At 36.8% G+C, this 22,316-nt stretch overlaps 2 protein-coding genes across 3 annotated transcripts in view; one reads left to right on the plus strand and one right to left on the minus strand.

Moving 5' to 3' along the window:
* CCDC138 (coiled-coil domain containing 138) overlaps positions 1-4,919 on the plus strand; it is a 30,872-nt gene extending 25,953 nt beyond the window's left edge. Inside the window, exons 14-15 of the mRNA XM_063150346.1 lie at positions 3,373-3,511; positions 4,381-4,919. Of these exons, the coding sequence (XP_063006416.1) occupies positions 3,373-3,511; positions 4,381-4,552 (311 nt within the window). The 3' untranslated portion in view covers positions 4,553-4,919. The remainder of the gene's footprint in view (positions 1-3,372; positions 3,512-4,380) is intronic.
* Positions 4,920-11,049: 6,130 nt separating this feature from the next.
* EDAR (ectodysplasin A receptor) overlaps positions 11,050-22,316 on the minus strand; it is a 71,889-nt gene continuing 60,622 nt past the window's right edge. Inside the window, exons 6-12 of one of the 2 annotated variants that reach the window (XM_063150529.1) lie at positions 20,556-20,642; positions 19,298-19,423; positions 19,089-19,163; positions 18,712-18,784; positions 17,825-17,984; positions 14,999-15,059; positions 11,050-13,610 (exon numbers count right to left, since the gene is read on the minus strand). In XM_063150529.1, coding sequence (XP_063006599.1) covers positions 13,291-13,610; positions 14,999-15,059; positions 17,825-17,984; positions 18,712-18,784; positions 19,089-19,163; positions 19,298-19,423; positions 20,556-20,642 — 902 coding nt within the window. In that variant the 3' untranslated portion in view covers positions 11,050-13,290. Of the gene's footprint in view, positions 13,611-14,998; positions 15,060-17,824; positions 17,985-18,711; positions 18,785-19,088; positions 19,164-19,297; positions 19,427-20,555; positions 20,643-22,316 lie in introns of both variants that reach the window. The other variant, XM_063150528.1, reaches the window with a different exon arrangement.

The following is a 22,316-nucleotide window of genomic DNA, read 5'->3' on the forward strand; positions in this document are numbered from 1 at the left end:
TATTTTGTTCATATTCTGATTACTTAGAATATAATCTTCAAAAGCTTATCTGAATTGAATATATAAACAATGTTCAGAAAGTCCATTTAAACATGTACTTTTTTCAGTTGGGTTTCACGTGATTAACTTTGCAAATATTTAGACATTAATATCATGTTAGCTTTTCTGTTTTATAGGAAAAATCTTCTGTCTTAAAAGTTATGTTGTCTTTTTACGTTAATTTGTAAAATTCAAAGTCAGAACATTCTTACAGCATATATTTGTATGTGTGTGTGTTTTTTAAAATGTAATATATTTAAGGAACCAGTAAGGGCAGGGCAGCAAAGAAATATTCAGGTCAGCTAAATATGGTATTTGTTTACCCTGCAGAAAAGGAATTAAAAGCATTTTATGGCTATTTAAGCATATTTTTAGGAATAAATTGTAGGATTGCCCTGTTCATCCAAGCAGTCTTTGTTACCTTCAAATCTCTCATGAATCAGAGGTCAGATGAGTCAGAAGTCATGCTAAATGAGTTTTTTAAAGCCATTTGTTGTCTTAATAGGCAATAGAAAGAAGAAAGACCTTTCTTCTCAGTTTGTTTCTTGAATGTCAACGTTCTCATAAAGAAAAGAATAAATATATGTATTTGTTCTTTTCTTTTCTTTTTGAAAAGCGTCTTTGGTAAGTAAGAGATACTGTTTCAGATTTTTGTTGTTAAAACACATTTCATCAACGGTGCAGTGCAGGTTGATAGGACCAACCATTTCTCTTTCTTGGGAATAGGCAGTCATTTGGAGGAACTGTTGCAAATTTTAGAAGAATCTCTATAAATTTGTAGCTCCATAGAATTACTATAAAGTTACAGACTATATGATTTGTAGTCCTAGATTTTCATTGCTTTAGAGAAGGTTATCTCTTCCTGCTATTGTACAGAAATTTTACTTCAAACACTCTTTAGTGATATTTTGTCAAGAAGCACTCTTAAGATGGTGATCGTGTTCATTGGGCTTTGCTTATTTGCTGTTTCTGTTCATAGTTTTGTCACCTCTTCTCAAGGATTTTAACAAGCTAGACTCACTAGGGCATTACAGCATCATATCAGAAGTGAAATTTTAGTTAATCTTTTTTCCAGGTTTAAGGCTCTGCTGTATGTACTTAACAGCCCCAGAGTTCTGCCACAGAGAGCAGTGGCTCAATGAAGAGCACCGAGTGCATGTCAGTCACGTATCACTAAATGTAGCACACGTGGTGAACTCATCTAAGGATTTTCTGTTTGCTGTAATTGACAGATAACCCTGAGGTTTTTTATATGACAATTTCTGAAAAATAATACCTTCTGCAGAGAAAGTACAGAAATACTGAAAAAAATATTAAAAGCGGTATGCCTTGAAGACCATAAGCTAAAATAAAATGAGAAATAGTATCTTTTCTTGTCTTTTTTTCACTGATTACTGCTTTCTTTTCTACTTTACTTTCATTCTGGTTTTATATTTATTATTGTTACAATTTAGAGACAGTGAATTGTAACTGGAAGTAGTACTAAAACAGAGAGGACAATGTGCATGAAACCATAGGTGTATTGAACATGGTAGGAAGAATGCAAAAAACACAGAAATTGATGTAAATAGAAAATCAAATTTATTTATAGTGATTTATTGCCTTGATAATGTATATTGTATATATAATGTATGTAGTCTTTGACTAATTGTTGTTTTGCATTGCTTTGGGTAAAGAACTGAGGATACTTCAGCTATGCAAACCACAAACCATCTGCCTGCCTTTTCCAAACTTTACAGAACATCAGTTGTTGTTGCTTTTTATTGCTGCAAGGTTGGCCTCTTGCTACCAAGCTCTGTTATTATCCTGCATCTGTGTGTTTTCCATCCACACATTCCATTATGTATGTTGTGGATTCCATTTGTTGAATTCAGTATTTTAAATCAAAGGAGCAAAATCACCTCTGCTGAAAAGAGAGAAAAGATTATGTATAGCTGTAGTTTCTCTGATCTGTGATAGAGGCATTTGCTGCTTCTCAGTCTCTTTGTTTGAGGGTATAAACCAGGAAAGGCCCACAAGTCTCTAGAGTTCCCTGTGTATCAGAGGTGGCACTTGGTCATTTGTTGGAATAGGAATAACTGGGTCCTTACTGAATATTCAGCATAAATGCACAGTGCAGAAAATTAGTTATCTAGGCTCTTGGGCTGACTTTAAATGCCAAGTTGATTTGTTTTTAAAGCCCTATTTCAAACAGTTTTCCATAGCATTTCTTCAGATTTTTTTATCAGGAAACCTTCTGAAATAAATTAAAACCTTGAATTCACTCCAAGGCTACTTGTTACATTTAATAAATGGTATGTCCTTGAACAAGGAAGGGGAAAATTTTGACCAAAATGTACATCCAGCCCTCTTTGTACTGATAAAAACATCTTGAGATCCTATTTATAAATTACAGTGTTCAGGTTATGAATTTTTCTTAATGTCTTGTTTGTTGGTTAGTGCTGTTATTTGCATATTGCAGTTTCTTATTAAGTGGAACACATTAAATATTTTAACATTATGCAATTAAAATATTTTCTTCACGTGTGTATTCTCATAATGCAAATGCCCTATGGTATATGAAAGTTTGTTAATTTTAAGGAAAAACAAATTGTTACTTCTTCTCTTTAAGTTTTTGCTATAAATTAATCTGTAATATGAGAACCAAGAATGAAATAACCAGGTAACAGATTTAACCTTATTATGAAGTTACTAGATTTTGGGAAACAGGGTAGAGGGAAATGCTTTTCAGTGAGACATAAAAACTCATCTGCTATTTTAAGGGAGGGGTTTTTGTTTTTAATTGTTGTACAGATCTTACTTTTACCTCTTAATTACTGTGTTTACTCTCTTGAAACTGAGTACAGGGACAATGTGCTGATGATGAAAGATTATCAGGTCTCACACAATCTCTTATATGTACTATCCCTACCTATGTGAACTGCAGCACTTTAAAATATTTCTTTCTGAGTCATTTTGCTCAGCCTAATGTTCCCCTCCCATGGTCTGAAGGAAAGAACCATGATAAATGAGCATTGCATAAACATTTTCAATGTAAGATTTTTTATTTGAGTTTAAAGTGATTCTGTTTCCTGTTTTCCTCTGTTCTCAAGAGAATAGACACTGCTTTAGTTCAAGGATCAATAGTGTCAGAACTCTTAGGAAGCTGCATTTTTTCAGTTTCTGGTTTTACCTGAATTTTGCATCACATGTTCAACAGAAACTGAAATATTTGGTTGTTGTAATTATTGCACAGCAAGAAGCATTTAAGGCCTTCTAAAGGTATCAATAGCAGTTACACTTTTCTCTGCACTGAACTCTGTGATACAGTTTTAAAATAATTTTCTTTTCCAGGTTCCTTACAGCCTTTCCTGGAAGCCTGCAGCAATGAATATTTCTTCCAGACTTGCTCTGTATTGCTTCGAAGTTCTAAGCTAGATATTGCAGTTTTGGAAAAGCTCTGTGTTATACTGCAAAAACTCTCCAGAATAAAGTAATCCTTTATTACCATTATTCTGTTAGCTGTTATTAGGTTAATGAACTTGGTGACCTTTTTTTTTTTCCAAAAACTCATCTCTTCTTTTCTGTTTATTCCCTCCACCATATACAATGCTGGACTTGTGATTGTAGCAGTTAAATTTAGACTGTTCCTGCCATAGAGGTTTAAGATAAGCTTCTCAATTAGTGCATAAATCTAGTTCAATTTGCAGACTACAAACTAGAAAAAAGCCCCACAATATAGACTTAAAGAGGAGTTATTCCTTACATCTGCAGGTGACAAAAATGCTTAGAATTCTTAGAAGAGAATCCTAGACTTCCAGTTTTACTCAGCTACTTAGTAGTAAGCACCTTTGAAATTTTACTCTTATATTTGACTTGCATTTAAGCTTCATCAGTTTTCATTTCCTTAAAATATTCAAGATTTTGAGCCAATTGAGCCCTTTTGGGAATGTTCAGCTTTTTAAAATGTGTTCCCATTGCTTGCTGATTATTGGATTATTGAAAAAAGGTCATCGTATCAATAGTAATGTGCTGCTGAGCTTCACTGGCACATTGCTCAGTGGGGTGTTTCATTATTGTAAGGCATATCTAAACTGAGGAATTTTTACATTGGACTTAGAGCTGTTGACAAAACTGAGGTTTTCATTTCTTGTAAGGAATAAAATTGAACTCTAGGAAAAAGAATTTTCCAATAAAATAATCTAAAATTGTAACTGGCATTTAGTAATCAAAGTAAAACTGACTCACAAATCCTATTTTTTTTATTTGTCTCTGAAATCCTATTTCACATGAGTGAAAAACCCTTTCCTTGAGCTTTCTCCATTTTAAATTGACCATTATTTTATTCAAAATCTTTTGCAGAAGCAATAAGAAGCTGTTTGAAATGTTTGGTCTTCATCGAATCTTCCAAGAACTGCGCAGAACTGTAGATCCAGGTCACACCTTCCTTTGTATAAACCTCAATTCAATTCTGCTGAATTTGGAATTCTTGACAAGTAACTCTCTTGACTCCAGTCTAAGCACAAGTCACTAGCACTAGCTTTCAGTCTAATTATTGTTCTGTATAACTGATACCAGCTGCCTATGTTACTTGAAATTTGGAAGGGTTTTTTTTTACTGATTTGTAATAAATACATTAAACAGCATCTCAGTACTGTGCAATTTGCTGGCTACCATGTGGATTCTCACATTTCACTCATTCATAAAATATGCTAGATGGCTTTCTTCAATATTTTCTAAAGTGAAATAATGCTGCTGTTGTAAATGACTCATGCAATTGAATCCTTAGAGTAAGCAGATCAGAAATACCAGTCTTTCCTTATAGGGATGAATCTTACTTACTTTTGACTCTTCAGAGAATTTTATAAATTCTTTAATTTATTTTATGTTGATAAGTAGCAGATAGGTATCTTAGCAGATTATCTTTTGATAAACCTGCAGTTTTAGTGATTAAAACCAGATTTTTATTTAACATAACTAGATGTATTGAATAAGGAATTTTGTTGGTTTGATTTCAGAATTTTCTTAGAGTTTGTTTGATCTTTTCTTGTATTTAAGTAGCATTTAGTATTTTTCCTGTTTTGTATAGTGCAACTTTAAATGATAATATTTTTGCAAATGTAAATAAAAGCATTTCTTAAAATGGTTGGCAATAGTAATCTGTAACATAAAATATTTTATTGCTTCTGCTGCATTTTGTTTTAATTTGCAATACATTCTTCACAGTACCCACATTTCTTTTTTGAGTATGAATATATTTTTTGTCTGCCACAGTTCAGTGTTTAGAAGTTCTTACACAAATTGGAAATAGGATACTTCTAAAAATAGAAATTAGTGTTCCATTGCTAATTTGTACTGTAATTACTGAAAATCTATTTAAAAAACTGAAAATGCAGTTAAAGCTTAAAGATCTGCTGTATTTCAGTCTTTGACTAACACTGACATCAGTATAAAACTTCAGAGAATTTTTATTTCTCATTTTTTGCCTTATTTGGTTGGTTGGTTTGGTGAATTTTGGTTGGTTGGCTGAGGTTTTTTTATTTGGTTTGGTTTGGTTTTGTCTTTTGGGGGGGGGGCGAGGTAGGTGTTTTTGTTGTTGTTGTTGTTTTTTACCAGAAGTCTATGAACTGGTCTTTGAAATTGAATCCTAACTGCAAATATTTTTCTAGCAATTTGACTTAACATTTCTAACAAGCTTTTCTATGAAAGGAGTCTACACCAGATTTGGCATCAAGTATGTCTAGAAGAGAGAGCAAGCACTGTGCATTTTTTTGGCAGGAAACTAACTCTAGGTAATTTTTAAATAACACTAATCACAGATAAAAGAATTTCCTCACAATCAATTACATTTTGAAATAAGTATTTCTTCGTCAGTAGTTTTGGGTTTCTGTCAAATTCACCAGCAGTGGAAAGCTTGCATATACCTTTGGCTGGAGACAAAATCCTGTTATTTAGGAAGAATATTCTCAGTCCTCATGTGCTTCTCCATCCACTACCATTTAAAAGTATTACAAAAATCAATAACAAAAAAACCTGTAGAAAGTTGCTGGCTTTCTTATCTCCACAAGAATGTTGATTGTGCTCTTAATTTTCAGCCTTTGTTGCTGTAGTTTATGATCTTCCTTGGGATCCCAATTTAACACAAGGTGGTCATCTAATAATGGCAAAGGTAATGCACTTAAAAAATACGCATTGAGTATGGTGTAGTTTTTAATATTGGTCCCTTGTGGTTTATATACAGTATTGTTTACACTCTAGAAAGTTGAATCACAGCTAATTTCAAGTTTTTATGATCTAAATGCTAGGTTTCTGTTAAAATGCAAAATAAAAGGGTTTTCCAATCTGTTAAATATTAATGCAGTATATTAACAATGTAAGCATTAGCCTTGTCATTTTGATCTTATGCAGATTTTTCAAGGCCAGGTTAGATGGGGCATTGAGACCCTTGGTCTGGTGAGAGGCATCCCTGCCCTGAACATTTGCCTTTTGAGCCAGCCCACCCCAGTTGTTCACACCAGCCCTTGTCATGGCCTTGCTCAAACATCCCCATCCTGTTATCATCCTGTTATCATTCCCCTGAGTGACCTTGGCAGTCCCTATGGGAGAGGGGAAGAGAGGAAGCCAGTTGCATTCCCTGCTGTCATTTGTGGACTTGTTTTGGCTTTTGGAAATGATAGATTTCTGTCAAGTTGGCCACACTTTGGGCACCTCTTTGTATTGTCTTTCCCACTCAGATGGAGCCCAGAATTTCCTGGGTATTTTTCTGCTTTTGTGGCATTTAGATACTATGAGTATCTAAATTTCTTCTACTTTACCTTTCTTCCAGAAAACTGTCTACAAGAGATGTTTGAAAAAGTTAACTGTACCTCTAGCTATTTCCTGCAGCTCCCTGTTCCCTAAGGAAACATGGTGCATGTGATTTCAGTTTTCTGGTTTCCTGCAGAGGAATATGCTATTTTAGATATGCCAAACACCTCTGTCAAGAGGTAAATTAATATTCATCCAAAGAATATAATTTTTCAACCATTTTTGGGAGAGAATTTGAGGGGAAGCAAGAGACATGATGACCACTTGACCTTAAAAGAAAGGCAGGGACCCTCACACTTCCTGTGAGCTGATCAGTCAGAACACAGAGCTTCAAACTGGCTACAGTCTGCCTTGTCTTGCTTGTGTGTAGGTCTCCAAAAGTGTCCAGCTACCATCACTGGCATGAAATAAAGAAAATTTCTTGTAGTCACAACCTACTAATTTAAGGAAAAATAAAGAATTAACACACAATTTTGTCTTGCTGGTTTTTTTTTGAAAAAAAAACTTGAGAAAGTCAACAAGAGTATTGCATCTCTTTATGTTGAGACAGTTTTCCTACCAGAAAAGACTATCAAATATGATGAAAAATAATTTCCCTTTTTTTTTTTTTTTTTTTCTTACAGGCCTGTCTACTGTAGAATTGTAATCACCCTTGCTGTTTATAAAAGGTTTCCTATTGATAAATTTTTCAGACCTCATCTACAGAGCCTAGATTTAGCAAATCTGTGATAAAGATTGTTCCCTGGGCACAGGACACTTGTATTTTCAAAAGCTTGGCATAGCTAAATAAAGTAGGCTTACATTACCCAACCTGCACAGTTGTGCTCTATTTCTTCATATCTGTGACTTTCACCAGCTGATAAAAGGTCTGAAAGTGGGATTTCACAGTTATTTTCCCATTCTGCTGAGCATGACTGGCTTGCATCCCTTTCTAATGTTATATAGCTGAATTTGATATATATAATAGGGAAAGGTTTCTTGTAGCAGATAAATTTACCTGGAAGGTGAAGGTATGCCGAAGGCAACAAATTTTGAAGGACTTCTATTCATGGTCAGCATCAATCTAAAATATATGATTTAACTTACCAGACCAGATTTAAAAGGAGCTGTAAGTAGAGCTCATAATTCAGAGCTGTTACACTGAATCCTTTAATTATATACTGAATTTTTCACCTAAAACTTATATGGCTTTGGAGATTGATGATCTGATAAAAAGCGTTTATCTGCAGGATAATGTATTTAAATGTAATACAGAAAGCTGGAAATTTTGATCTGTGAAACAATTTGGTAATTTTCCACTTTCCAAATGGTTAAAGGGACTACAATGGCAGATCAGTGACCCCTTGTGTTCCTCTGAATGATTTTTAAACTCGCAGAAATTATTGTAAGAGTAATAGTGTTGTGCAGCATTGAGATCCTGGCTATTACACATCCCTGAAGAGCACTGAGATGGGCTCTTGCTTGTGTGTAGGTCTCCAAAAGTGATCAGCTTTATGTGTGACACTGACTCTTGTAGTGTGTTGTGTCAAAACCACCGCTATCCATCTTGTCTTTGGGCTGATGAAACCCTTGAATGCCATCTTCTGACCATGGTTAGGAATATCTTTGTTTATTAGACTTATGTTTTTTACTTAAGTTTGAAAGCAAGTGTATCTTATTACTACTAGAAAAGATAGCTTTGAACAAAATCACGTTCTGTTTGCTTGCTTGTAGGTACTTTTTTTTTGAACCATCCCGAACTGAAATGTAACAAGACATAACAAGATATTCTGATCTCTAAAGTCACACTGAGAGAATTAACTGAGGAAAAGGGATCTGAGAAGCTATATATATTTTTCCCAGAATCCAGTTCTCTTTGTGCCCATTACTCAAGCATATTTAGACTGGACCCAAGGAATATCCCCCTGAATATAGCATGTCTCTCTGATCACTGCAGCTTAATGGTAAGTAATTGCTCTGATAGATGTACCCAAGCTAGGGCTGCAAATTCAGTGGCCAGGATACTCCTAACAATAATTGAAAGGTCAGCACAAAAACCATTCCTACTAATAAGTTTACTTTAAGATCATCTTCAGGTCCATAAAATGGCATCCTTAGTACACTTAATTATAGAGAAAAAAAATAAGTAAAAATAATCTTTCCAGCCTCAGGCAGAAAAAAAGTATAATACAGTAGAGTTTCAAACAGGAGCATAATATCCCACCCACACATCAGCTTTTTGGAAAAGTAGCAGGCTTTTGAAGAAGGTTAGAGATAACTAATGTTGCCAGACTGGTTTTTTGCTTCAGAAGAAGCAATATTCTAGTGTGTGGATTCAAGAGTTATTTATATAAGAAATGCAATTAAACATGTTTTCTCAGTTTATGATCCTTTGAAGCCACAAAGTAGCAGTTGGATGTCTGCTTGATTTGTCCTCCTCCCTGCTGAAGTGAAAAAATGTGAGGAGGATTTCTTTTCACAGCAGTCTTGCACACCAAGGCTGAATTTCAGAAGCTGAACTCTGTTTCCTTCCTGATTCACTTGTCTTTCTACTAAAGTCTTCAGCACTACCTCCTCCTGATTTTTTGTTTACTTCTATGTGGTAGATTAAGTTGGAAAATAATTCCTGAATTGTCTTGCTATACTAACTTGAATCCTTATACAAGCTTGTTATTATAGCAGCCCCAATTATTTTTAAAAAAATTAAAAAAAAAAAGCAGATGAGCAAAGGACATGCCTGTGTGTGCCCTGTGTAAGAGCTAATCACTGATGCCTTCTGCAGCAGTGCATGCAAAGGTTTTTTACCATTCTTCCCTAAGTATTGACAGTCTAGATGCACAGAACAGTGGCAAAAAGGAATCAACATTTTTCTGTCCTTGAAGAGTAGTTGATAGTGATAAATTAATGCCTGAGGTAGCCAGTGCTATGCATTATAAATCGCATCACAATAAATAATCAAAAGCACTTATTTGGATGTGGGGATAGAATATATATGCAGTATTGTGCATCTAGAACTAGATATAGCCTGAAACAGTCCATTCTTGCCCTGTTTATATTAATAGATTTAGTGAAATGTGCACTAGGAAGAATCTCCCATATATAATGAGGGCATGGGCTCAATTTTTCTTTTTTATTATCAAGACAAGTATAGAGCTTGCTTGCAGAAGAGTGACTTCTGAATACAGGAATCATTGAGGTACCTATGGGTAATGATTTTCACCTGCAACAGTAGGAATTTTTCTCTTAATTGCACCTTCCCTAATGGAAAGAAGAATTGCTGAAGTGTCTGAAGCTTAGAGTTTGACAGGGAGAAATGGAACTGGCATGCCTTTTCAGTTTATAATCCAACCCATACTTCTGGGCATTTATGCATATTATTCTTTGTTCATGAATAATGTGAATATTTAATTATCCCAAATTATAGCATACAAAGGCATTCAGCTGTTGTTTCTTTATACTGCAAAGCTGGGACGTACCCTTTCCTGCCCAGCTCACGTCTCTTTATTTATGTCATCAGTCTGGGACCATCAGATACTGAACACTGTGTAGAGGACAGTCCCTGATTGCAACCTGAAATCAGAAAGTCTGCAAAGCCCAGCAAGTTTCTCTAAGGAAAAAACTGGGACAACATTGGTCAGGCTAGGAAGCTGGGATAAGGTGAGGAAAGTCTTACAAGGTAGTAAGTAGTTCAGTCTGGGGGAAATTCAGCTTGGGGCTCTGTTTTTGTTTTTGTTTTTTTTTTTTTTTTTTACAGAAGCTTGCCATTCTTCTGGTGGTTCCACCTGTGCAGGCTAAGACTGCATGAACACAATTATCCTGTCATGAAATGAAAGCATCCAGTTAAGATTTCTGGTAATGTTGTGAAGTAGTGCTAATTTAGAAATGCAGAATGAAGACATGGTAATGAGGGTACTGTTACTGTGACATTACTCACCAGTCTCAGAGTCTGCAGAGTTCTCAGTACACAGATAAAAACGTACAGATTCTCTGAGGAATGGCAAGGGGCTTGGCATTTTCACATTACCTTCAAGGTGAAATACTGAATACAAATTCTCTTGACAAAATGGTTTCTGCTTCCCAAGTGATGTAGAGAATCAGTATCCTACAGGAATGCAAAGATTGCTCCATGTGTGTTAACAAGACACTCCCATACCACAGGAATGTGCCTGCCAGCCCTTGGCTAACCTATTTAATTACAGATTTATAAGGCAATGTGCTATTTAATCAAAGAAATGGCAATACAACTGTGTTTGACCTCTTTCTTTTATTAGTATATTTTATGTTCATATTTTACAATATAATAAGTTATATATACAGCATTAAACAAAGTTATTAGAAAGTCAGCTTTGGCAAGACCTACAGGATTCCTTTTTCAATCCTGTACATCTCTTGTATAACAATAAAAATACTGTGTACTAAATAAAATAATGTTAAATAGTCTGTGTTTGCATTGGCACCATCAGTTTCAAAACCCTAACTTTTCATGGCCCAATAAACATAAAAAGAAGATTCCTCTATCTTCTTTGTCTTCCTTTTAACAAATATGTGATGTGTTGTTGTAAATGGTGTGTAAAACATAGGAGGCAGTCCACTGAATAACACTGCAGTTACACACTGGCACAAGAAAAATCGACTTTTGATGCTTAGGTTTTTATTTCCCTTCCTTCCTTTCTTTCACTTTTGTTTCTTTTTAATTCTAGTAGCAATAGTAAAACCTGCAAATTCACGGTCTTGAGAATGATGTTGAAGATTGCTGAATTGTAAACATATCTAGAAATCTTATTGAAGCCCGTTGAAATCAGTATGAATTTGTCATTGATTTTAAGACAAGAATTTTACACCTAAATTCAACATCAATCAGCTAGTTAAATTTCAAATAAGTGCAGCTTGCTGCATCATTGAAAGAAGAGTTAAAATCTTACCAAATTTGGCATATGCAGATTAATGAAGAGTGTGTTATGATATCAAAGAAAGGGTGGAAAAAGAATAACGAGAGGGATAGGTTTTATGTTGCAGTATTTACTTCCCTGATATACAAATCAAGTGCTGAAACAATACTAAATATAGATGTTAAAGGGTGATGATAAATGTTTTGCACAATTATGATACTATCATAAATAAGATCTAGTTACTAAGTGATGGAATACTGGTTGTTAAATTCTGGGTAATAGTAAATATTTTTAATAGCATTTTGTTCAGTCATGCATTTTGGAATTTAAGTAACTTTTGTAATTGACACATCTCTTAATTTAGTGGTTACATTTGGTGAAATCCATCATCACTATTTTGGCTACAAATTAGGCAAATAGGTTTGGTAGAAGACACTGACCTGTGGTCTGAATGAATTTTAGATAAATTTTAATTGTGAAAATCAAACATTAGTTAAAAGAAAACCAAATTAGGTCAAATTTTGTACTTCACAAACTCACAGTAATGCATTACCTTCCAGATGAGTTTAATGTCACTGGTGGATTCTGTGCTCATGGTCTAGGCTTACAAGAGTATAGCATTAAAAACACTTTTTCCTCCGCATCTCAAGGGTCTCTAAAGAAATCCACTCTTTTTGCTCTTTGTGTCACATGTGCATCACTGTTGTCTGGAATTCCTCTGGCTTGAATATAATTTGATATATAGATGTCATCATTGGAAAAGTATATCTTAATGGTAGTGGACAATCTGGTTTTGGTTTTGCTTTTTTCTTAACAGTGAAGAAAAGAAGATTTTGCTCTCCACTTGCAAGGAGTAACTGCCCACTTTTACTGCCCACTTGCTAACCAGCCTGTCCTCAGCAAGTCAGCTACTTGAATTTATAATTTCTGAAATGTCAGAATGGACCAAGAGTGCATTAATGTGCATTATGTAGATTGTTTTGAAGCACTTCAATCTGTAAATTATGGTGACTCTTTTTCCATGTAGCATAGTTAGTCAATCTGAGGACTGTGCATATACACCTATGCACATAATGCACATAATTCTAGATTCAACAAACCCATAGTAAGTGTAGAAAAAGAAACTGGTTGGAGCAGATAGAAATGTATGTGCCTAATGTGTATTAATTGATACTGTAGGTGTGGTACTGCTTCTGATTGTAACTGTTAAACCATTGAACCATTGAACGAAGCCCTAAGAGCCCTAATAGTTCTCTTTTCAGAGAACTATTCAATGCCTTTCCTGAAGGGTTATTTGCCCTCCCACTCACACACAGACTGAAAAATGGATGTTTGTGTCTCTGCTTATTATCAGTAACTTTTTAACACGATCATTTTGTTTCATGACATGTTTCATGCCAAGCTTCTTGGAAAATTTCTGCCCTCGATTTGGTGGATGTGTTACTTCACTTTTAGAAGTCAAAGAGAAGAGCTTCCCATTGGCTATGGTGAGCAATTGTGTAGGAAAAGCATCAATGGTCTTTAGTCCAAAGTCTTTGATGCAGTGCTTACTGGAATCACACTTCTGATGTGGAGGTGCAGGCCCCAGGCAGGCGTGTCAGGACGTCCCTGCTGGTTCAGGAGCCGGCATTGCTTGTGCCCACTCCAGAATGTCTGCACACAAGGATTCCACAGCATCCAGCCGCTCGATCTGCACCAGTTTGGTGAGCAGCTCTGGGATGCTGTAGCCCGCCGTGCTGATGCGGTCGAAGAGCTGCATGCCGTCCGTCATGCCGCCAATCTCGTCCCGCTTCAGCCCAAAGCTCTCGGCCAGGTGACGCCACGTCTTCACTATGGCCTTCTCCGTGTTGTAGGTGGAGCTCAGCATTCGGCTGGTCTTCTCCAGGCAGTCAAATGGCAGCTCTGTAGGGCTCAGACCTGCAAAGGGATGGGGAGATTGTCAGGTGCCTCTGGGTACAAGTCTTGACATTTATTAAAGTACAACAGATTACACTGTTAGCAATGAATACGGCTAAAATCTATAAGTGATAGTACATGATTATGTCTAAGTCCAAAGTTACTATTGCATATTGCCAAATTAATTCTTCATAATGACAGTAGAACATCTTAATTAGGGTAAAAAGCTGCCTGGAAAAGAAGTCACAGACAGGTTGTATGAATTCCCATGACTCTGCCCTTTCCTTCAACAATTTACTAGCTGTTAGAAAAAGTATATTGCAACTATGTCCCTAGTGAGCAGCCCCATTAATAAACTCCTACACGTCAGGCTCAGTGTTTGAGCTCCAGAGACAGCTTTGTCCCTTCCCTGAAACTGTCACCAGCAGCTGCTGAAACATATCTGTAATTGAAAGTGGTCCTCGTAGGAAAGTGAGAAGTGAGGTGAAGCAATGATGCCAGATGCAAGCATAAACATCCCTGCAAGTGCTGAACTGTCATTACTATTGTGAATCTCTAGGGAGGATTTAACATTCATCCTGTGGGGAAAAGGCTATTTTCTCCTGGACATATTTTCTATGTATTCATGTTCAGAAAACAGAGGAGAGAACCAGCTACAGCATTTTTCCCAAACCAGACTTTTGCTTCTGTAGTTTTCCTGCTTCTTACCCATCAGAAATAATCTGATGGAAGACAGAGCTCCCTGAATTACAGCATACTCAAAAATGTGCACACAAAGTGTGTGTGTGTGTGTGTGTGTGTGTGTGTAAAGTAAATGCAGTCGCAGCTCCTGTTCTGCAGGGAACTTAATTTATATATCCGGCTAGAACAGTTCAGGTAGTCAAGTGCTAAGCAGAGTCAAAACACTTACAGCCTGGAAACTCCACATTTTGTTGTGAGATGTGGGACAGAATTTAGAGAAGCAGAGTAGGTTGAGATTTGTGTCTTACCCTCAATCCTGACCTTCCCCAAATCACACTTTCATATTTGTAACTTTTTAAAATCTGTTATCTAAAGAAATAAGACCTCAGGTTTCCTCTAGATGGGGAATGCAGAACTGCTTCCCTCATCTTGGTCTGCTTGTGTGTCCCAGCACAGCCCACCCCAACTCTTGCTGCTCTCCACAGGAAGGAAGGCCATGCACATGCCTGGAGAGAAGCCGTGGCCTGCTCCAGCCCAAGGCCAGCCTGGGCAGCTCTGGGGTCATGGCTGACCACAGGGCTCCTGGCAAGTGAATACAAATCTGCCTACAGAGGGACTTCCCTGGTTTGGGACTATTTTCCATAGATAGCCAGAAGCCTTTCTTACTTTATAGCAAATGCTCGTGATCTGATTGCACATTTTAACACAGGTGCAAATTGTTCACTCACCTTCTGCAACATCACATACGTTAGCATACACGTCAAGTATCTTTTTCCTTCGACTTTGAATCTAAATGAGAAGAGATTTATATCATTAATTATTCAGTTACAAGATTAAACAATTAGCAGACAGCAGTGGAAAGTCTGTGGGACCTCTCCATTTCATGGGGTTATCACACAGTGTCCTCAAAGGTCCTTTTCTAAGACTCAAAGAAAATGACACAGCAATTATTCCATGAAGCATAAACATATTTCTGATTTCACTTGCCACTGCTAGAGATCTTTCATCTCAACTTCTAGACTTTTTTGAGAGCCAGTACTTTTCTGCTCCAACTCCTGAGAACGAGGATAATTCTTGTACCATACATACAATGAAGAATGTGGGGATGCCTAGGTAAACCAGGTCAGGACTGGAATTAAATTCAGACTGAAATTGCCTTCTTCCAACAATCCAAAAGGACTGTAGAGGAGGGGCTCTTCCTTTCTGTCTCTTGATGTAGACCTGCTTAGTGCATTACTAATTAACTGAAATATTTTACAGATAGATTAAGAAAAAAAAAGTGACGTTTTAGAGAGGAAAAATCTGACGTCCAGGGGGATCTAGTCATTTTTGACAAGAAAGAAACAAGACTGAAAATCTGACATTTTTCAAGCTAAAAATGACACTTTTATATAGTTTCATTTAGCAAAATATTCTCAAGTTTTGGCTTTGGATTCGATGTGGAGTGAAAACAAATGTCAAAATGTCATGAGCTCTCAGGGACTGAAATTTTCTTCCCTGAGCCAGCTCTCATTAGAAAAGCTGAAAAGCTGTCTTTTTGACAGGACTCTAGCATTATCTCCACAAATTTGTCACTTTTCACTGTGAACGAGGCTTGAATAAGAGCTCTGCTTTCAGCACTTGGTTTTGTGGCAAGATTTCCCTCACTTTATTTGGGCAGTGAAGGGCAAGGGGCATCAGTGACGTGGATTAATGGAATTGCAGCTGGAGAGCGCAGAGTGGCCGCTCCAGCTGGAGCGAGCGCATCGTGCCACGGGGAAACGCAGTGCGGGCACTGAGTGTCCTTCACCCCTTCCTCCTGCAGCTTCCCTGTGCTCTGTCAGTTGTGCTGCCACTGTAGGCTTGGATCACCTGTTTCAGAACCTTGAAACTGGGAAATTTAATGGGGTTTATTAAAACCCCTCCTAAGAAAACTATTGGGTGCTTATTTTCATTCTCCCTCCAGTTCTAGGGTAAAGAAGCAGGTTGAGTAATTCCTTGAAGAATTATGCAAGATGCTCTTTTTACCAGAGGCAGAAGATGGCGGGGGGTTTAAACCTTAAGCTGAAAGCAAACAGGAAATGTTTAGCCTGATGATCCTCTGTGTGGCTGCACATTGCAAATGGGCGTTTGTATAACTAGGAAAAAGACTTGGCTAATAGCAAGCCTCTAATTTTCTTTATCCCCATCTAAGTGCTCTGAGTACTCTTTCCTGTGCTAGTAACTTAATTCCCAATCTGAAGAAAATTATTGCTTTTCTAACTTCTGGCAACCAGCTTAATTGTGACATCTTAGGTATGGAGTGGAGAATCTTGATGCAATCTGCTCTTTCATTGAAAAGTCTGTCTTCAGCCTTGGCAGCAGTCTTTAGTCCATGAGGATGTGTTAGAACAAGTCTGGAAGAAGTAGTCCATGCTTTAGGTGCACTTATGAGTTTTCTATCTAAATTGCTGTGGAGAATGTATCTATGATGTAGGGTCTTTTGAAGGTAACCTGCTTCTTATGGAATATTCTGATTTCATGACTACCCAAGGTGTATTATCCTATTTCAAGCCAGTGCTTACAGAAGTATCATAAAGTTGGGTATTTAGAGAGACCTCAAAAACCCAAACTTTAAAGTGTGAGCATTGAAATAGTAAGTTGTTTTCAGATGGCCATAAATATCTACAACTACAAAACTGTTTAACTTGTGTTGAGATTTTGTGTGTCTGATCTCAGCTGAAAAGTGGTGTGTTTTAGAAATTTTGAGCTGATTCTCCCAACAATTTAAAACATGCAAATATTAAAAGATGCATTTTCAAACCTATTTTTTTCTTAAACCAGATTTGATATCTGATATTAATGATGTGATTTGGACATAGCTGTAGCCATTTTTAAATAAATTAGAAATACTAAAAGATCAGAGCAGACACCTTCTTTTTAAGGGTAGTTGGATGTTAACACAAACTGAAAGGTTGTGTGGGTGAGGTGTGGCCTTAACTGTGCCTTAAAATACTCCAAGTGAGATAAAAAGCCCTGAGCAGGACATGCTCAGCAGGAAGAAGCAAAGGCCTTCCACAGCAAAACAGTGCATTACAGTGTCCTTCAGAGCACAGGAATCACCTTCAAACTATGTGTTTGTTTTTCAAAATTCCACATGGAAACCAAGCACAACACCAGATATCATTGAGAAATCTCTGCTGTGGAAATACCAATGCAGCTGGGTCAAGGTACTCAGATGTTCTGCTGTCAGCCAAATCCAGCCTGCTTCATTATTTTATTTTCTTAGCATTAGCTATGACAGGGGATTGCTGTTATATGGGTCTTTTCTTTCTTGAAACTATAAAATATAACACTCAAAAAAGCAAATTAATTAGTCTTGTAGAAACATTTATTTCTATCCCTGAACACTACACATATGCATATATGTCATTATGCAAAGGAGATTCTATAACAAATTTGTCTGGAGAAGCTCTTGTAAATCAGTCTGATCTACCCTACTGTGCATTTTGGGGGGTTGATAGTTCATACATTTTTTTTTCTTTAAAAAAAAGTAGAAAAAGGCTCTCAATTTTTAAATCTCAAGGTAGACTTACCCCAGTTGATTTATTGCTTGTAGAAGATTTATCTCTGGCCAAATGCACTAAAGATAACAAGCATCTCTCTGGAGTCCCTTGCTTGTCAACTGCAGCTTCTTCATCACTATCCATACTCCGGCTTAAGAGTCGCTCATTCTCAGAAGATGCATCATTTTCACTGGAAAATGAAGGATATGGTTATCTTAGTGAAGCCCCTCATGGGTTGACTCCAGTCATCCTCTTTTTGCCTCCTGAGACTAATGAAATAAAAGTGTTTTCCATGTTTAAAATGCCTTTCCTCTGAAATCCTGTGACTGTAAAGGCCTTGACCAGCCCAGTGTGTGCGTACAACGCCCACCAAGCCACACAGCCACAGTAGCTTGCAAGAATCCTTTCACAGAGGGATTTTCCAATGAGGACACTGTTTAGCCCACCCTAATAATGTTACCAGGCAGGTTTGGCTGCTGGGCAGAGATAAGATGAGGAAAACTCCCACAGCATGCCATGCAGAGGATGCTAGGGACAAGGTTTCCTTAAGGCCTGCAGCAGCTATTTTTACTCTTCCTGCCTAGAAGGGAAGGGGAACCTCAGTAAGGCCATGTGGGTGAGAGCTGCACTCAGGCCCCAGAAATTACCCTCTCAAAAGAGGAGATGGAGGCCAAAGAGCTGATGAATTGGTCATAGAGGGAATGGGGAGGACACAGGTGTCTCTTCATGATGTCTGTTATCATCTCTTAGAAACCAGTGGGGAAGAGCCCACTAAGGCATCTGGTCTTTGCCCTGCTGCAGCAACTTGCCAGCATACCCATCAAATTTGTTTATGTGTTCCACTGTACCAGGATGAATGATGACCATGTCCCTCCCCCATTTCAGTGAAACTGGCAATATATTTATCTTTTACCCACCTTTTGACAGCCTTAGCTGGAGTTGCTGTAAGTTTTTCAAACTCTTCTTTCTCAGAGAATATCACAACATTATCTGTAGAACAACAATTAGAGAAGTTTAAATTGGCAATAAGTTTCCAAACCAGTGCTTTGTGTCAGGAGTTAGTTCTGCTGGCAACCCTACTGACAAAATAAATCTCTCTGCTCTACTTTTAATTGCTATCAGAGGATTAAGTGACATTCTGGAAGCACAAAAAACTAGTATAGGCAATTCTTCAGTAAACTGATGAGGGTTTTACATACTCCAAAGGAGAAACTATAATTAAGAGAAAAGTATTAGGAATATTTAAGCCCAGTGTTGTCTTGGATAGAAAAAGCAAAACTAAAACAACTTGTACCTTGCACTTCTTTCTTCTCTTCTTGAGTGTTAGCCTGAGCTTCGACGTTTTTTACTGAGTGGCTCTTGCAACAGGCTAGAATATACAAATATAACACTAATTATTCTCAGATTAATTCTAAAATAGAATTTAGAATATTCTAATAGAATAGAATATTCTAAATTCTAAAATAGCATTTGCAACTAAAATTTTACCTGCTGAACAATTACCTTGAGCAGATGGCTTTGTTTTTACAATGTAAAACATGATGATGAGGACAATGGCAATAGCCATTATGAAGATAGTGGACATAGCAATTATAAGAGCTGTAGCCAGATGTCCTTGTCCTGAAAGATCTGCTGGAATGAAAAAAAATAAATGAAGGGGCAACTCTTAGGATCAGACTAGTTAACAGTTTGTAGTCTGCGCTACACATGGTTTGCATAATTCTCTAGTAGATCTGAGTCTTGGTTACTTGTTAAGCATTGAAAAACTTAGTGTTGTGTCTCAAAGCCAAGTTAAAATTTGTCAAAATTTTGATATTTATGAATAAACCAGTTAGTAGTATTCATTAAGAATATTTGATGGTATGATTTATCAGATACAAAGATGTAGGAAATTGTATTTTAATATGGGAAGCTGTACATAAGCGAGAGCAGAAGCTTTTGTAGCACTGCATTCTTGGAATGACCGTTGACAAGACAAAAGCCAGTAAATATACAAAGGGAGAAAGAGCTAAAATGACTGTTGATAACTGTGGCTGTCTCAAAAGCTCTAAGTTAAAAGGAGGACACAATGCACATGTAGAAAAATTGATGTTTTTCTAACAGAAACTTAAAAACCAGTATGGCCAAAAGGTGAATTTAAAATAAGCAAGGGGAAAAGATATTCAGAAAGAAAACTTGGATGCAAAAGGCTAGAATTGAAAAGGTGTGAAAGGATGCAGAAAATTATAGATATGCTAAAAGGCATGAAAGCTTTAATTTCTCTGAAAATGTGATCCTAGCAGTCATGTTTTCAGACAATACCAAGAAGAACAACATTGTCAGTACCTTATTAACTGCATCTTTTCCATTTTGTCTTCTCAGGTTCAAAAATTTTAAAAGCCAAATAATTGTGCTGGAGAACTGTTTATGTTACTTCAATAAGAGACTGACCATATTTGTGCATGAAGTTGTTTTCACCATTCTAAGCTAAGCTTTGCTGAGGCAGAGTGCTATTTCTGTAAAGCTACAAATAATGGGCTAAATTTATTGCTGGCATCACTGGGTACAGCTCAAATCCTTTTTATGTTCAGCTGACAAACAGCAATGTTGATTAACTGAGAAAAAAAATGAATTGTGAATTATTTCTAATAGCAGTTCTAGAAATCTGGAAATAATGACAATGAAAATAGCAACAGATATTTTCAGTTTGGTTGCACTTTGTTGATGCCCTTTTGAAAACAAAAAGCTGCTAAATTAACCCTCACAAAAAGTGCATTCTTACCTTTGTGAGCATGCTGGTAAGGTGAGAAAGTGCTTGTGCCAGAGGTGCTTGGGAAAATGGCTGAAATGCCAGAGTTAGAGCCTGCACCTGCAATATAAACAAAAATACCATAAAATTCCCTTGTTATTTGTCCAGTCAAAGGAATAGGTTGGCTCAAGGAAAGAGAGCCTTTACTTGGCTTGGTTGCATTCCCATTTATTAGCAAAGGACCCAAGAACTACGTGCTCTTTGGGCAGTCCCTAATCCCAAAATGTGTTATGGATACACTGAAAGTTGGGTTGCAGACCATGTTTGTGCACACTGCCCAGAAGGAGTGAAAGTCAAACTCCTGAACAGATATGAACTCAGAAGAAAAAGCCAACTGTTACACACAGATTCCCATGTTATGGATCTGTCCTGGGCAGCAGAGAGTTTTTCAGGGTCCAGCTGATTACTCAATTTACAAACCACTCCAGTATTTGCAACTGCAGACTGAGACTTAGGCGGTAGATTCCTCAAACTAGTGCATCTCACAAGCAGCCTTCACTAGCAGCATCGCTGTAAAGCTGGTATGAAAACCCTCATGACTCCACAGGAAAACCTGGGGAAGGTGACAAATGATGGTGTTGATTGCTTTTTTGTTCCATGGAGGTGTACTGTCCTAAAAGGGAATTTTAGAATTTCCTGTAATGTAACTGGCAGTATAAGCTTCTTATGAGCTCCCGTCAGTCCAAATCTATATTCCTGGGAGAGTGAAAATTCATTGAAACAATAAATGAAGAAGTTATAGGAAAACTTCATCCTGTCAGAGGGATGAGATTGTCCAATAGGGGTTTCCAGGTCTAAATTCTACAGTCAAGGTTAAAGTTAGTCTTTCACTTAGTGTCATGCACCAAATTTTCAAAGCATTAAACCAAGTAATAAAATAACATATTTTGACAATAGCAATCAATAGTGCATGTTATTTGGAATAAAGCTGTTTATGGGAACGCTTTTATATAGGTGTTTGCACAGTATTCCAAAACAGAACAAAAATGTGTTGGGAGTAAACGTAATCTTCCTTCTCAAATGAACTTTAGTACCATTGGTTAGTATGTAATGCAGCTACTATCAACAGACACTGAAAATAATTTTCTGTCTTGGAGGAAGTATGAAATTCCTCCTGCTTTGTATTAGTTGTCTGTGGAAAAAGTCCAGTGATAATTCAATTCAGCAGTCTTAAAGGCAAAAAGCTGTCCCAGTCATCTGGTAAGGTGTGCACAGCACACGGCTCCACAAGCTGGTTTGACAACTAGAGTAGATGAGAGCTCACTGTGACCAAGTAAATATTCAAACAAATCAAATCACCAGGTAAACTTGACAAGAAATCAAGAATGGTCTGGAATGGTCTGAGAAATGTTCTATGATTAAGAACAAAGCAATATGCACATTCTTCAAATGAAGAGAAATGGTTTTTTAAAAAGGAAAAAAAGTACTATCTAAAATGAAACTATCTAAATAAAACATATCTGCATGTTGTGAATTAAAAATGTTCATCTAAAGAGGCTGCAAAGTATGAGTTGCAGGTGTCTCCAAAAGAAATTTTCTCTAACAATCATAGAACTTCTTTCAAACATCTTTTGTTGGAAGGAAATGGATTAACTCATTATAATTGGTATCTTTTCAAACTGAATAAGGGTTTTCATTAGGTTTTAAATATACTAGTTTATTAATTCAGAGGCATTTTGTATTTTGCAAATGAAGGCTAAGACTTACCTAATAAGTCTTGCCCCTGGTCCTTTC

The sequence above is a fragment of the Melospiza melodia genome, chromosome 2, assembly GCF_035770615.1.
Source record: "Melospiza melodia melodia isolate bMelMel2 chromosome 2, bMelMel2.pri, whole genome shotgun sequence".
Classification (NCBI taxonomy): Eukaryota; Metazoa; Chordata; class Aves; order Passeriformes; family Passerellidae; genus Melospiza; species Melospiza melodia.